Below are 16,118 nucleotides of genomic sequence, written 5' to 3'. Positions count from 1 at the left end.
TTCACAGGGTTGTTGTGAAAGAGAAACTCAAGTATGTAGTACACCGCTCTGGGCTCCTTGGAGGAAGAGCGGGATATAAATGTAATAATAATAATAATAACAACAACAGTGGCCAACCTGCTGCTTTTGTGAAGGCCACAATGAAGGCATGGAAGCAATAGCCCTTGTCAACTCTGGTGTCTGGTAACCAATACTGAGAGATACACTGCCTCTGAACAAGGGGGTTCTATTTAGCTCAATAATCACTGGTAGCCACTATTTCCTGATCTCTGTGAATTTGTCTAATCCCCCTTTAAAGCCACTGTTTTATCTTGTGGCAGTGAATTCCACATCTTAATTATGCTTGGTGTAAAAAAGGTTTTCTTTTTTGGGATGCTAGAGGACTAGCTGAGTTCCTTTCCCTGGTTTGTGTAACGCTAATTTTCTGTAGATGGGCACATCAGCCACTCTAGAGCTAGAGGAGGAGGAAGGGTAGCTGATGACCGTTGCATAGAATCTCAAGTGGGCCTTGAAGCTGAGTAGCCCAAGGAGGGACACCCCCTGTCCTGCAGGCTATTCAGACATGCAGGTGCCAGAACATCCACTGGGCAGACGCTGTCCTGCTGGGAAGTGCTGCAAATCCTACTGAATTTCTTCATCAGTTACACAGTAGAAAACACAGTCTCCATCTTCCTTGCCATGCTGGCTTATATGTTGACCTGAAGGCCCATCCAAACACTCCTCCCCATCTCTTCCACCTTTAAGAGAGGAGAAGCCAGACATCTGGCAGATGGTCTTTAGGATCCCCCTTATTTCTGACCACCAGTGATGCAGTTGGCAATATCCCCCAAAATATCTCCTTTCAATAACTGCAGAAGCTCCCTTGGGTGCTTTCCAGATGGCAAGTTAAAATTTCTTTGCAACGTATAGGCTTGGTGTGGATTCATACAACCTGGGTTTTGACACTGTCTTGCATATGGGAATGTTCGCACAGCCACAGACTTTATTTGGATCTTATCTTGATGCCTTGAGGCTCCGTTCGGGAGAAGCAGCTTAACTGCTGAAGGGGCCGCCCGTTCGCAGCACCAGCCTTTGTTTAGCTCCCGAAGGGGCCGCGTGGCCCCCGCTTGGGAGCTAAACTACCACCCTTGCGTCTGACGTCAGACGCGGGGGGCATGCCAGGGCCGCGAATGGCGGCTCCTGATTGGGCCTGGCCCGGGTTCTTTGAACCCGTTCCCCCAATTATAGCTCCGCCCCTGCTTCTAGTATTGTAGTTTTGAGTAAACTCCATGCATTCTGCAAACTCGCCAGATTTTCCCTTTCAGCTTTCTTTTCACCATACACCTCATTTTGGAGAAGTTTCCTTTTCTGAAATTCAAAGTGTCTGTATTAGACTTCCTTGGTGATTCTTTCCCCACATGTATGCTGAATTTGATTGCACTATAGTCACTGTTCCCTAAAGGGTTGATGACACTGACATCACGCACCAGGTCCTGGGTGCCACTCAGGATTGAGTCCAAGGTTGCCTTCTCTCTGTTTGGTTCCAAGACCAACTGTTCTAGGGCCCAGTCATTCAGCGTATCTAGAAATTTGACCTCCTTGTCATTACCTGACTGTGAATTTACCCAGTCTATGTGTGAGTAGTTGCAGTCATCCATTATTACTGCCCTGCCTCTCCTTGAAGCCTCCCTCATTTCCTCCTGCAACTCCCAGTCACTGTCAGCGTTTTGATCCGGAGGGCGATAGCACATCCCCAGTAGCACATTTCCTTTCCGGCCTTGTATTGTCACCCACAGGGTTTCTGTGGAGGACTTCAGTCAACCTAGGTTTGCTACTTTTTTAGATTCAGAGGGGTATCTGGGGTAGGGCAGGCATGGCATGTGTTCCGGGCACCACTTGGAGGGGGCAACTGAAACATCTTGCCGAGCGCTCCAGCGCAGGTGGAGGCAGCAGCTTGCCTTTGCTTTGGCTTCAGAAGGTGAAGCAATTCTTCCTCTCTATGCTTTCAGTTCTCTCCCATTGCAGCCTGAGCTCATTGGGCCTATGGGGTGGAGAGGCGGGTTGCTGGCTGGGAAGGAGGAGCTGAGGGCTGTTCAACAGGCTGCCCTCAAGAGGGAAAGCCGAGGGGATGGGACACGGAGGATCTGGAGCGGTTGGTTCCTGGCTTAGTTTCCCTGTTTGAGTGACTCAGACAGGAACCTCCCAACCTTCGTGCGGCCAGCCTGTGGAGGCAGCAGCTTGTCATTGCATCGTGGGGTGAAGCTGAAGGGAGGTGCGCCCCGGGACTTGCTGCTCTCGTGAGTGGCTGAAAGGGGAGGAATGCCGCGGGCATCCTGGGTGAGGCTGGGTGAGGAAAACCTTCCCCTTCGCTGTGCCCCGTCTCCTTCCTCTTATCTGCCCTCGGAGAGTCTTGGCCCTTTGCTAAGTTGTGTTTGCTTCCCTCTGCAAGTTACAATGCCAGGCTTGGGTGCGGGGAATAGGTGAGGTGTACGTTTACGCCGGCGAAACAGCCCCTAAAAATGTGTTTGCTCCGCTATTTTTCAGAAGTTTTTTCTGAGGTGTGAATTCTCATTCTATCATAGCAAATGAGATTTTTTTAAATTGGACAACTCTCATGACCCCACTTTCACTTTTTCACACTCTCAATTACTATGAATATGAGGAAGTAATCAATTTAGCACACTTCACCTTATGAAGACAAACCTCAGAAATTCACCAGAATTCACCCCTCTTCCCATTCACTCTGAAATTGGGGACGGGTGGTAGCCTCCACCCATTAGGCACTATCTACCAGCCCACCCCACTCCTTTGGGGCAGATCCACTTTCTGCCCCCAATCTGCCCCCAAGTCACCAAAACTTCAAATATTCCCCAAAAATCAGCCCTTTGTCCAATCCCCCTGAAATTGGGGTGGTAGCCTCCACCCATTGGGCACTACCACCCCACCCCACTCTTTTGGGGCAGATCCACTTTCTGCCCCCAAACTGCCCCAAAGTCACTAAAACTTCAAAAATTCTCAAAAAATCAGCCCTTTGTCCAATCCCCCTGAAATTGGGGTGGTAGCCTCCACCCATTGGGCACTACCACCCCACCCCAAAATTTTGCCCCTGGGCCAATTTTTTACCCCCCGAATCGATTCGGATTCGGATTAAATCCAAATCCGAACCGAATCAAGGGTGATTTGGGTGGCCCATATTCGGGCACAAAACAGAACAGGGGTGATTCGGTTTGGGTCCCGAACCGAATCACCGAATTCCCGAATTGCACACCCCTAATAAATACTCGGCAAGCTTATCAGTCTGTAGTTGCATGGATCATCTCTTTTTCCTTTCAGCATACACATTCTGTCATATTGACTAATATGGGGGCAGTTTTGTGGTTTGAGGCACCCTTGGGAGTTTTTCCTTCAGTTTTTTTGGACACCGGCTGTAGCAATCGGCCCCTCCCTTACCCTAAAGAGTGAACCAGAAGGGAACCCTGTCCTGTCTGTCAGGCAGTGACCTCTGGGGATCAGCCACTCAGCACACGGTGACTGGGACCTAGAGGGCCTGGCGGCAGGAAGTGAAGAAGTTCTTTGTTTGGAGTTGGAGCCAGGAAGGGGATGAGAGGACAGGCGGAAGGCTTAGTGGGAAGCATGGGAGCTTTTGCTGCCTCATGGTCAAAGCTAGCCTGAAGAATCCTCTCAGGGAAGGAAATCTGCAGATCCCTGAGAGACAGGATTGCAAGAAGCTTGACTCCTCTGCCATGGATTTGGTGAGTTTAGAAGGGAAGCCAGGACTTCAGGGAAAGGTTTAGCCAGGGAACTGTGTTAGGCAGCCTGCATTAGATTATTCTGGTTTTTGTGCATTGCAAACCCTTACAATTGGTTTATTGTGGGGAGTTTTTTAATTTGTAACATAGAAAACTAAGAGAAACTGAGCCTCTGCCCTTTCCTTTTGACTAGGGCATTGCTGAAGACTCTGTGCCTTGTAAAGGGGCTTGTAAAGGTTCCTTGCAACTGGAGGTGCTTTTTGAATCATCCATGCAACTGGGTAACCATGATTTTAAAGTGTGCCACTCCCAATACCAGCTGGAGTGCTTTTTGAAGTATTCTTGCAAGTACTGAGTGTTTCTGTTACCTGTAATTAAAAGCTAGGAAAGCCTCAGACTGAAACAGTCTGTAGTATTTTGAATAAAGTTTTTCTCTTTTTGATTCTTTGTATCTTACCTGCCTCTGAGTGGATTTTTAACTCAGGAAAAGGGGTTTTACTCTGGTGCAAGGTTAATTGTTCAGCAACCTACCAGGTTTTCCCATCACATGGAAGCTGCATGTGGAGGGGTTTTTGTATTCTTCCATTGGTAAAAGAGGAAGAGAGTCTCCCTGGACACTCACTCAAATGCAGAGAGGAGTTAAACTCTGCAAGTAGGGTTTGGTGGCAGCGATTACCAAGAAATGGTTACATTTTAAAGGAATAGCCTTTGTTGAGCAAACATGGAGGGAATGAATCAGCATTTTCTTTCCCCCACGTGGACTTGCTCTGAGACAAAGGCTGGGCTTAAATCCACTATTCACTACACCAACATACATGCAGGTCACTCCAACTCAGCCAATACCTCCCACCAGAGTTGCACCTAGGTAATTTTGGAGCCTGGACCTAAAGGTCTTTGGAGGTCCTCCACTGCAAGTTAAGCATCATTTTTTTAACACGTAGGTTCTTGAGGGCACAAACTACACCACCCAGGACAGACTAGAGAGGAGTTGGGGGGGCCAGGAGTTGGGGGGCCCCAAGACTTTGGCCTCAGAGTCCAGGGTAAGAGCACCACTGCCTCCCACTCATTCTCAGGCATTCTAATTCTCTTTCCACAAGGATTGCAACTTTTAGCACTTTTGGAAATAGTAAATAGATTACCTTTGGCATGCCATTCCTCCTCTTGCTCTGGTTGTTGCTGCATTTGATGTTCTTGTTTTTGCCTTGAGTCATCTAGAAAGAGGTGCCCTCATTTACAATAACTGTCAGATTGGAGTAGCCCAGTAGTTTAGATGCTCCTAAAAATGTACTCTTAGATCTCAAATTATTTTCTAAAAAATAAAACTGATGCCCATACTGCACAGCGAGCCACCAATCCAGGCAAGAGGCACACTCATTGCTTCCAAGACATTGTAAAGTCCTCCCATGCTGCTTGCAGTGGTAGGGCTGATGCGTGCCTACTCAAGAGTGCATAAATGCAGTTGTGACGGTACTCCTATCATTCCAAGTGGGAGTACCATTGCAGCTACATTTACGCAGCCCTTAGTAGGCATGCAGCAGCCCTATTATCGGAAGCAGTGTGCTTTACAGTGCCTTGGAAGCAGCAAGCATATCTCTTCTTTGTATCAGTGGCTCACTGCACAGTATGGGAGCCACTGTGCATAAATAGACACCAACTGATATCAATGTCTCTCTTTAGTACTTTTTGAATATATCCTCTGGCTTTGCAAAGCAGCCACTTCTCAGTTTGTATGCTGCTTCAGTGCTTGTGGCAGGGCGGGGGGCTTCAGCTCTTCAGGGGAGTCCTGCTTCACTTTAGCCCAGATTGAGGAAGCTTAACCCTTTCTCTTCATGCCAGTTTCTCAAATAAAATTGCTCCCCCCCCCCCCCCAGTTGCTATTTATCCAGTTTATGGTTGGGTATTTTGACCAGTCAAGAACAGTTTCTCAGATGCTGCCAGGTAACAATCAAGTAGTTTTAAAGGGTGGACATAGAACAAAAAAGGTACTTTAAGCATCAACAAATTACATTAATTTAATTTTAACAGTTACATTACTCAGATTTTGTCTTTAGACAAGAATGAAATTAGCATTTTTAAAAAATGTAATGAATTATTTATTATAAAATTTTAACAGTGTTAAATAAGGTGCCTATAAGTTTCCAATTTAAAAGTGCAGTAGACCCATTCTTTAAGCAGCACCACAAACGATTTCAACTGGTTTCTCAACTCTTATCTGCCTAATTAAAATTTGTCATCATTAGGGCCATGACTGCTGCATGGGCTAGTGGGTGAACAATCTCCGAGAGTTTATTTCTGTTAGACAGAGGCACTTAACTACAGTTAGGGATGAGTCTGCCTCAGAGGTGCTCTTACCCCTGGACTTCGGGGCCAAAGTCCAGGGCCTCCACAGCCCCAGGGGCCCACCAAATCCTCTTTAGTCTGTCCTGGCTGCTGTGGTCACCTGGCAGAGCATGATGATGCTTAATTTGCAGGGGAGGGGGGCCCCAAAGGCCTTTAGGTCCAGGCTCCAAAATTATCTAGGTGCACCTCTGGTCTGCCTTCGGGCATAATGTTCCAGCGGCAAAACTACAGTTCTCGGCAGAGTGCCACTGAGAAAACCTCAGGTCCCAATAGGAGTTTGTCAGGGCAAACTGGAGTTAACTTTTGAGGCTTAACAGGGGTTTTGTGTGTTCAGTCATACTACAGTTAAAAGTTCTGGTAGCTTTAACTGCAGTTAAAGTGTACATGTGAACCAGCTCAGAGAGAATAGCAGAATTCTGCACTCCTTTTTCTTCTAGCATTTAATCAATGTAGACTGTCACTTTATAACAGTAAGTACCTTTGACATCTTTGCTTTTTGCCTCCACCAATCCTTTGGGCTTTGAGTTTTCTCCTCTGGAGGTGACCATTCTAGGGAGAAGTTAGGATTGTACTACTGGTGAAAATGTCATTTTTTCAAATCTTCCCAATTAAAGCTAAATCAGAGAAGCCATCTGTAAATGTGACATCATGGCATGAATAATGGAAAGGTGATATGCCCAAGGGATGTATAGGGTTGCCATCCCTTTTACAAGGGCATACACGTTTTCCTTTTTCCAAAATAAGATTGGATCTGCAAGACAATGCAACCAGGGCAGACCCTGCTTAGCTAAGGGGCCGAGTCATGCTTGCTACCACAAGACCAGCTCTCCTCTCCATGGTTCTATTCCATAGCTGAGGGGTTCCCAAATGTTGTTGAACTACAATTCCCATCATCCCCAGCCACAATGGCCAAAAGCCTTTCTAGTTGGGGATGATAGCAGTTGTAGTCCAACAGGATCTAGGGACCCAAGGTTGGGAACCCCTGGGCCCTGGCATAGTCCATCCTGGGTTCTGTATTTTTCTCACACTATAGTATGATGAAATGTTGGCAGAAGAAGAAAAAATGTGGGGAACTGAGTTTTGTATAAAGCCATGGAAGCACCTCTATAATTAAGGCACAATTGCTTTCTGGAGTTCTGACATGTTTGCTCTATCACCTAAATTTGGAGGTGGGGGGCTTGCAATGGCTGATATTTTACTTTGATTGATAACAAATGATCATTGCAATCTTTTCAAGTTAACTCAGTTAACGTCCTCTTCTGAGCCTTGGGAAGTCTTGGAAAACAGAAAGACCTCACACTGTTCTTCCCTAAATGGGCATTTTGTTATTTGTTACAGCAGCATCCCAATTTCTGTTTTATAACTGTTATAATCCTCCCTATTTGGATCTGTTAATAACTGGTTAAGCATTGCTATCTGTTACCATGCCTTGATTGATGATGTACTGATTACACCTAGAAAAGGTCCCCCCCACCCTTCCCCTACTTAGGTCAGTTTTCCTCAGAGTAAAAAAGCCTTCGTCTCTCAGCTTGTCTGTCATCCTGAGTTGCCATTTGGAAGGCTTGGCCTTGTATTGTATTCCCCTTCATCCATCCAACTCTTCCATCTTATTCATCGACCTGATAGATCTATTTTCTCTAGGGGCATGACAGCATTTGTATTCGGAGATCTGGTCTGCAGATATTGAACTCTGCTTCCTGTCCCTGTAGTGCTTATGATTTCAAACTCACTTGCCAATGAGGACAGAAAAAGAGACAGATCCTCAGCTTCATTTTTTTCCTGCAGTAATGTGAAGGATGTGACAGAATGCATGCTCTGTTCTCTGGCCTCCAGGTTATTGGCCCCACTTTCTTTCTCTTTGGACAAAGGAGGATCCAGATTCTCTGCATTTCCTTTTTCAGGGGATCCAACAGAAGACAAGCAAGCAGGTGCACTTCCTTTTCCACAGGATGGAAGGGAATTTGTGGCCCCTGAAGGCATCATAGCAGTGTCTGTGTTCTCCCCCTTGCTTCCCATCTCTGAGAGCACAGTACTCTCCTGATATCCAGCTCTGTCAGGTTTCTCCAGGCATGTGGCAGTAGCTCCCAGTTCCTTGGCTCCATTCCTATTATGAGATGTATCCAGATCCTTAACTTCACTATTCTTTCTGGAGGCACCATCTGGATCCCCAGCTCTGCTTTCTTTCTCTGGAGGCATCGTAACAGTGCCAGAGTTCTCATCTTCCCATCCTGTCTCTGAGGACAAAGGAGGATCCAGATTCTCTGCATTTCCTTTTTCACGGGATCCAACAGAAGACAAGCAAACAGTTGCACCTCCTTTTCCACTGGACGGAAGGGAATTTGTGGCCCCTGAAGGCATCACAGCAGTGTCTGTGTTCTCCCCCTTGCTTCCCATCTCTGAGAGCACAGTACTCTCCTGATATCCAGCTCTGTCAGGTTTCTCCAGGCATGTGGCAGTAGCTCCCAGTTCCTTGGCTCCATTCCTATTATGAGATGTATCCAGATCCTTAACTTCACTATTCTTTCTGGAGGCACCATCTGGATCCCCAGCTCTGCTTTCTTTCTCTGGAGGCATCGTAACAGTGCCAGAGCAATCATCTTCCCATCCTGTCTCTGAGGACAAAGGAGGATCCAGATTCTCTGCTTCCTTTTCTTTCTCCAAGGGCATGGCAGCATCCAAACCCTCAGCTCTGCTCCTTTTCTCCAAGGACATGGCAGTGCTTTGAGTCTGAGGTTCATTCATGAGATTTAAGGGGCCTGATAAGAATCAGATGAAGGAAAGGTAAGCACAGATTCAGAACAGGGTGGATACAGATCTATCATTTTCTTTTTAAACAGAAATAAAGTTATTCCCCCTCCTCCTTTTCACAAGCTTGAAAAGCAGGGTATGTTCTGTTCAATCAGGAAGCAGGAGGAATGCCTCAGTATTATCTTCCTCTGGAGTCAGGGACATAGGGAGGACACCAACAGCCCCCACCACCCCAGGCACACCCCCTGCAGCTGATATCAGGCAACATGCTCCAATGGGAGTCCTCTTATCTTTACCATGGAGAGCATATTTTGTTAATTGCCCTTTGTGGCATTCCCTTTGGGACTTTTCAATATATATTTTATGGATCATATTACTTTTATGACCATGTGGTACCTCTCTTATACAGAGCTGTTTTGAAGTAGATTACATGCTGAATTTTTAAGCAGCTACATGAAAATACAAGGAGTGTGATTTTCCACAGTCAATGCCACTGATGAAGACTGTAAAGGTAAAGTCTGCCATCGAGTCGGTGCCGACTCCTGGCAAGCACAGAGCCCTGTGGTTGACTTTGGTAGAATACAGGAGGGGTTTACCATTGCCTCCTCCGGCACAGTGTGAGATGATGCCTTTCAGCATCTTCCTATATCGCTGATGCCCATAGACTGGGAAACATACCAGCAGGGATTCAAACCAGTTTAGTTTAGTTTATTACTATCAACGATCAAAGATCAGCAAATGCAATTTAAAACTTTACAGAAAAGTACAGATAAAAAAAATACATAAAATAACAATGGTAATAATCAGAAGGCGAACAAGTCCCATTTGCATATTAAAATGGCTGTTATCCAACATCCTAACCGAACCAAGAATCTAAAGGACAGGACAGGACAGGAAATTAATTGCTGTCGAGTCCTAACAGCAATAGAGCAGAACTTAGCCACCTTATACGTAATGGAGGGAATTTTATCTGCAAGCAAAAAATCAACATAAAAGTCTTCTGAACGACCAGGTAAAGATAATACAACTGGAGTTAATAAAGTCTGTCATATGTCCTTATAGAATAAGCAATGCAGCAGAACATGTACATTTTCAACATCCCCTAGACCACAAGGACAAGGTCTGTCACTCTTTGGGACCTTCAAAAATCTCCCAGAAAGCACTGCAGAAGGCAGTACATTGTGTCTTGCCCTGAAAAAAGCCCTTTGGTGGCAGGGGTAAATTAAAGTTTGTAAATAAGAAGACATACCTTCAAAAGGAAAATCAAGTCTCTTCCTGATATAGTCAGAAATAAGAACAAGGTCATTCTGATATTCTATGTCCAGAATTATTTGTTTCAACACCTGTACAGCCTGATTATAACTTAACAGAGAAAGGTAATCTTGAGAAAGGCCAAAGGCTGAGATTTTATTCTGGACAGCTTGCATCCAAGATGACTGAAACCCATCAGCCAGGACCAGAGAGATCCAGACTTGAGGGGAAAACTTGATTTTAAGCCAATAAACTAAGATCCATGCCCTGGCTTCAGTTCCCTGAATCCCCAATTCGAGTCTCAGCGCCATGTTAGAAGAGCATCTAGGGGCTCTAAGAACTTCCCTGATGAATTTAGATTGCACAACTTCCAACGTCCTATAAGATGTCCCCCTTTATGGGGCCAAGTTGGGCACCATAAAGACGCTGATTCCTAGATTTGGCCACAAGCAACCTTAAGGCAGCTGGTATAACCTCACCTCCCTTGGAATGAAAAAATCTCAAAATGGTAGCAGACCTCCTTTGTGCCAATTGAACTACATGGTCCATGTGGGCCTTCCAAGACCCTCTGGCATGAAGAATCACACCAAGATACTTACAGATGTTAACCAGCCCGAGTCGATGGCCCTCAATGGACCAATGCAACACTCTAGGCCTTCTAGCAAAAGCCAAGACCTTAGACTTCTGATAGTTAATAATTAAATGATTATCTCTGCAAGAGCAACCCAACTGCCTAAGAGCTCTCCTAAACCCAACAGGGGATCTAGCCATAATTGCTGCATCAACCACATAAAGAAGTGAAATTCCAACTCCTGCAATGGTTGGATCATGAAACCCTGGGTCTGTTAAGTTGGCTCCTAAATCGTTAAGATAAAGATTAAACAGTGAGGATGCTAAAATGCACCCCTGCCTAACTCCTTTGTTGGTAGAGATTGATTGAGATAGGTATCCTTTAGGGTTATATCTTACCCTTATGTTGGAAATTTCATGTAGGTGACACATTAAAAAGAGAAGCCAGCTGTCAATGTTAGTTTGAGCAAGCTTTTCCCATAAGGTGGACCTTGAAATAGAACCAAAAGCTGATTTAAAATCAATAAACACGACATACAAGGAAGACCTGGGTTTGCTGCCATATTTATCAACTAAATAAAGGGTTAATACATGGTCTGTAATTGAGTGCCCTGATCTGAAACTGGCCTGTTCATCACCCAGTATGCCATGCTCTTCCATCCGGTCATTCAGTTTCCAAAAAAGGTGATTGGCGGCATAGAGCTTGCTCACAACATGTAATGAGGATATGGGGCGATAATTAGATGGAACATTCTTCTCCCCCTTCTTGAAAATGGGTACAACAATTGCAGTACCCCAATCATGAGGTATATGACCAGTAGAGTCTATACCCATGGAACCAGCAACCTCTGGCTTGGTAGTCTAATCATATCCCCGCTGCACCATTAAGTGGGTCACCATACATCGGTCAAAACACATCTGGCTCAGGACATTAGACTGCAAAAGTGCCTCCTTGCACTGCACAGCACCACAGGAGTGCCTACTTGCAGAACCGTTTATTCCATACTTCAGATACAGAAGTTTAATTCCCTTGAAACTTAAGACTCCCATTGAAGCATTCCCTTTGGGACTTTTCTACATATATATTTTACAGATCTTTCTACATATACTTGTGAGGCTTGTATCTTTACCATGGAGAGTTTATTTTGTTAGCTATCTTTTTAATATATATATTCTGTTTAGATTGATATTGGTTCTATTCAGGTTACTTTTATGACCTATCTTTTACAAAGTGAGAATACAGATTGTGGATCCTGATTGTTATTTATACTCTCATTTAAACTAATATAAAGGTATGGAATATATATTTGGTTTGTTGTTTGTTTTGTTTTTTTGTGGGGGAGGCACCTTTTGTTCACCAGTATATTTTTACTGAGACCCTATACTTAGGTGCTGTATGGAAGCACTCTTAATTCTGCCCACAGCTGAAAGTGGAGAAGTGATACCTCAGTACCACTACAGAGTACTACTGCAGAAACACCCTTTGACCGAGGTGGAAACAGCTGTTCATATAACAGTAAATTTTCCAGTATGGATGTGGTATCCAGCAATGAGATACAATCAAGTTATTTTAATTGATTGGTTTTCTTGCAAGCACTCCGTCCCATGGTGCCAAATCCCAAGATCACTTGCACTGGAATCTGACAGCAGCTCTGATTGGCCAAAACCTTGGACTGGTTTTTGATCCTGACCTGTAACATGAGAATGTTAGTTTCTCATCCCACTCTGCTGTTCTCACAACAGGAAGCCATGCAAGCTTTCTTTGAGGCTTAGGAAGAATACCAAGTAACACTCACCATGGCCTGAACACTGCAAACCCTGCTTTAAACCTGGACATGCAATTTCTGCACATTCCAGGAAATGGCAGCAGGCGCTTTCCCCTTTTTTCTGTATCAGAAGCAGCAGTTTTCGACTTTTCTTCATGGCATCTTCCTCCATTTTGTCCAAGTCCTCATATTCTTCCTCTGTGATGGCAGACTGGGAGAGTAAGTCATCTAAAACCCATTCCAGGTCCTTCTGAATGATTTCAGTTAATTGTTTTCTCCTTTGCCGTATAATCTCATTGCAAGACATAATTGATTAATCCAAGAACCTGTGTATGGGCAAAACATTTTATTTAAGGAATCAGAAAAAGGAGAAATTCAAAATTGTTTGGGCTCTTTGGATCTACATAGGAAGCTGCCTCATACTGAATCAGACCCTTGGTCCATCAAACTCAACACGGTCTACACCAGAGATTCTCAACGTTGGGTCCCCAGATGTTATTGGACTTCAACTCCCATAATCCCTAGCCCCAGTGGCCTTTGGTTGGGGATTATGGGAGTTGAAGTCCAAAAACATCTGGGGACCCAATGTTGAGAATCCCTGGTCTACACAGACTGGCAGTGGCTGGCTTCTCCTAGGTTTCACACAAGAGTCTCTCTCAGCCCTATCTGGAGATACCAGGGAGAGAACTTGGAGCCTTCTGCATGCAAACATGCAGGTGCTCTTCCCAGAGCAACCCCATCCCCTAAGGGGAATATCTGACAGTGCTCACATGTAATCTCCCATTCAAATGCAAACCAGGGTAGACCCTGCTTAGCAAAGGGGACAATTCATGCTTGCTACTACAAGACGTCCTTGTTAAGAAGTGTATTGTTAGTCTTTCTGTCTCAGTACGGTCTACTTTGGCTGTCAAGGATTTCAGGCAGAATTCATTCACATTGTTGCTACCCAAGATCTTTTTAACTGAATAGCCTAATCTAAGTAAAAGGTAAAGTGTGCTGTTAAGTTCATTTCGACTCCTGGTGCCCACAGAGAGCCCTGTGGTTTTCTTTGGTAGAATACAGGAGGGGTTTACCATTGCCTCCTCCCATGCAGTATGAGCTGATGTCTTTCAGCTTGATCCTATATCGCTGCTGCCCAATATAGGTACCAGTGGGGACTAGAACCAGCAACCTTCTGCTTGTTAGTCAGGCATTTCCCCACTGCACCACTTAAGGTGACCTAGTGCCACTGTTAAATTCCAGGCTCCATGGCTCCCTGAACCTGAGGCCTGGGATTTGTCAAGCCTTGTATTATATTATGTTAAAATAAAACATAATCCAATATGCGTATCAGGGATTAAGGAATAGGACCTACCTGCTGGCTCTTTCAGTACTGAGAGAGGCAGTCTACGAACACCTCAGCTTGGACTAGACTTCTGCGACTATCACTCCTACTGCTCCTATTTATATGAGTAACAAGCTGCTTAGAATGAAGAGTCAAACAAGAATCAGCAGCTTTAAAAGGTCAAAAGAGATTGACTCCTTAAAACACCTGATTCCTGGGGGGAATTTTGCTGGGGCACTGAAATGCAGCCAAGGGAGCTCTGATGGATAATGCAGGAATTTAGACACCCAGGCTGTGCTGTCAAAGTCCTATTTCGGAAACCCTGGTCAGCTCCTACAACCCCCACTTAACAAAACTTATGTGGCTTTCCCATAAGTGTGTGTGTGGGTGGGGGAGAGGAACCAGAGGACAGTATAGCGAAAACGAAAGCATGTTTGGAGACTCCTTGGCAAATGTGCTGGATGCAGATAGGATTTCCAATAAACAGTTGCTCCATCCATCTTTCCTCCAAAATATATAAATAATAGCTGAAGCAGGTGCATATGAGTACACACACAAGATCATGCCCCTTTTGCCCTTGCCTATTGGTTTCATAGCCACACAGTCCCTTGGGCTCTCCTCCTCTTGTAAAAGTTCTTCTAACCTTCTTCTAGTCCTCGCTGAATATCCCCAAGGGCTAATTCACAGACACCCACAAATGTGAGAGGAACATGAAGGGATTGTGTGTGCCATGACCAGTCTGGAGGCAGTGGTGAAGCCTCATGTTCCTGCTGCCTGAGAAGGCTGAGCAGAAACTGCAGTTGCGGCCAGATCATGGAGGAGGGAGGGGAGCAGGAGGCTATGTTTCCGGGTGAAATACAAAGTGCTGGTTATTGCCTATAAAGCCCTTAACAGCTTGGGTCCAGGTTATTTGAGAGAGCACCTCCTTTGTCATGAACCCTGCCACCTGTTACGATCTTCTGGAGAGGTCCGGTTACGGTTGCCACCGGCTCATTTGGTGGCGACCCAGGACCGGGCTTTCTCTGTGGCTGCTGCAGGGCTTTGGAATATACTTCCTGCTGAAATAAGAGCATCGCCTTCTTTGTTTGTTTTCAGGAAGAACCTCAAGAATCTCCTGTTCTCTCAGGCTTTTAATTAGAATTAGGAACCTAGGAAGCTGCCATATACTGAGTCAGACCAGTGGTCAATCTAGCTCAGTATTGTCTTCACAGACTGGCAGCGTCTTATCCAAAGTTGCATAATTTGGATAAGATATAATAAATAAAGGCTGAAGCCTCCTGCAGCAGCAAGTCACCCATAATAAGGGGAGGCAGAAACTTTAAAACTTGGCCAGAAACACTGGATGAGCCCTCTTTCACTTTCGAAGAACAGAGCTCCTGTTGACAGCCTCAGAGCAAATATATTTAAACTTTAAAAAAAAATCCAACCCAAAACATTCATTGGTACAGCTACGTGCGATTTGAAATCTGAGCTTGTGGAAAAAACACTTGTTCTTGCCTGTCAGTGTCTTGTATCTTTCCTCAATTTCACTTTGGCCTCTTGCCATGCTTTATGTGTCAGCACAGAGTCCCTGAATAAATCCTTGTTGACAATGGTTTTGTCCAGGGGAATATCAACAGAATACCTGTTTGGCATCAAGTGGTTATAATGGTTATAATATCAACAGAATATCAGAATATATGGTTATAATACAGAATACATATACAGAATATATGGTTATAATATCAACAGAATACCTGGTTGGCATCAAGTGGTTATAATTATACACTTGCACAAAGGAATTGATCAAGTTGGACCACTTTCAACTCCATCTTAACAGAATTGTGTGCATTTCCTGTAAAGTTGCCTTCTTTGGTAACTGTACGAAGGCTGGACATAGTTCTGTATAAACAATCATTTGGAGTCAGCTCTGCCCCAAAGAACTGATCTTCTTTTAATCTTCAATGGAAAAAAGCCTGGATAGTACCCCATCTGAAAAGGAAAACAACCATAAAACTTTGTATTCTGTGTTCTGCAACACCATCTTCCAGATCAGGATCAATCGTAATGCGCCTAAAAGTCTGTGTTGCTTCATTCACCACACCTTCATAATATTGTCTTAAAGTGTTCTTTCATTCATGAGGTATTTTTGTACACCAGGGTTTTTTTCCGGACTACGAGATTTACCAATGGGTAAAGCGTTGCAAAGTGTGATGGAATAATGCGATGGCTTAAAATTGAGAGTAAAGTGTTATTCAATGCTTTATTGAAGGCTGGTGACCATTCATATTTTCCATCCTTTGCAATGTGTTTTCAAGGCAGGACTAACCATATTCTCCTTGAAATGCGTTTATCTGCCTCTCCTCCTGCTCAGTTTGGGCCAAAGGAGTTGTGGTGGGTGGGTGACTTGAA

At 44.8% G+C, this 16,118-nt stretch overlaps 1 protein-coding gene across 2 annotated transcripts; it reads right to left on the bottom strand.

The window, feature by feature from the left end:
• Positions 1-5,686: 5,686 nt before the first annotated feature.
• On the bottom strand, positions 5,687-13,804 carry LOC128329033 (uncharacterized). 2 transcript variants are annotated; one of them, XM_053259439.1, is made up of 3 exons: positions 13,758-13,804; positions 12,434-12,729; positions 5,687-8,824 (listed from the first exon to the last, which is right to left on the bottom strand). In XM_053259439.1, exons 2-3 carry the CDS (start codon positions 12,708-12,710, stop codon positions 7,680-7,682), a joined length of 1,422 nt encoding a protein of 473 aa, XP_053115414.1. In that variant the 5' UTR covers positions 12,711-12,729; positions 13,758-13,804; the 3' UTR covers positions 5,687-7,679. The 2 variants fall into 2 exon arrangements, with proteins under 2 accessions (XP_053115414.1, XP_053115415.1); XM_053259440.1 differs by lacking the exon at positions 13,758-13,804 and having other exon boundaries at positions 12,434-12,912.
• Positions 13,805-16,118: the final 2,314 nt, after the last annotated feature.

This window comes from Hemicordylus capensis, chromosome 6 (assembly GCF_027244095.1).
Source record: "Hemicordylus capensis ecotype Gifberg chromosome 6, rHemCap1.1.pri, whole genome shotgun sequence".
NCBI lineage: Eukaryota > Metazoa > Chordata > Lepidosauria > Squamata > Cordylidae > Hemicordylus > Hemicordylus capensis.
The sequence above is the reverse complement of the archived record's forward strand: the minus strand, read 5'-3'. Positions and strand labels throughout refer to the sequence as shown.

Excerpts from the sequence above, each read along its gene's own strand:
- LOC128329033 (XM_053259439.1), bottom strand. The coding sequence starts at position 12,710 with ATGTCTTGCAATGAGATTATACGGCAAAGGAGAAAACAATTAACTGAA. Across the intron at positions 8,825-12,433 it reads TTTGCAGTGTTCAGGCCATG|GCCCCTTAAATCTCATGAAT; the intron begins GTGAGTGTTACT and ends GATTCTTATCAG.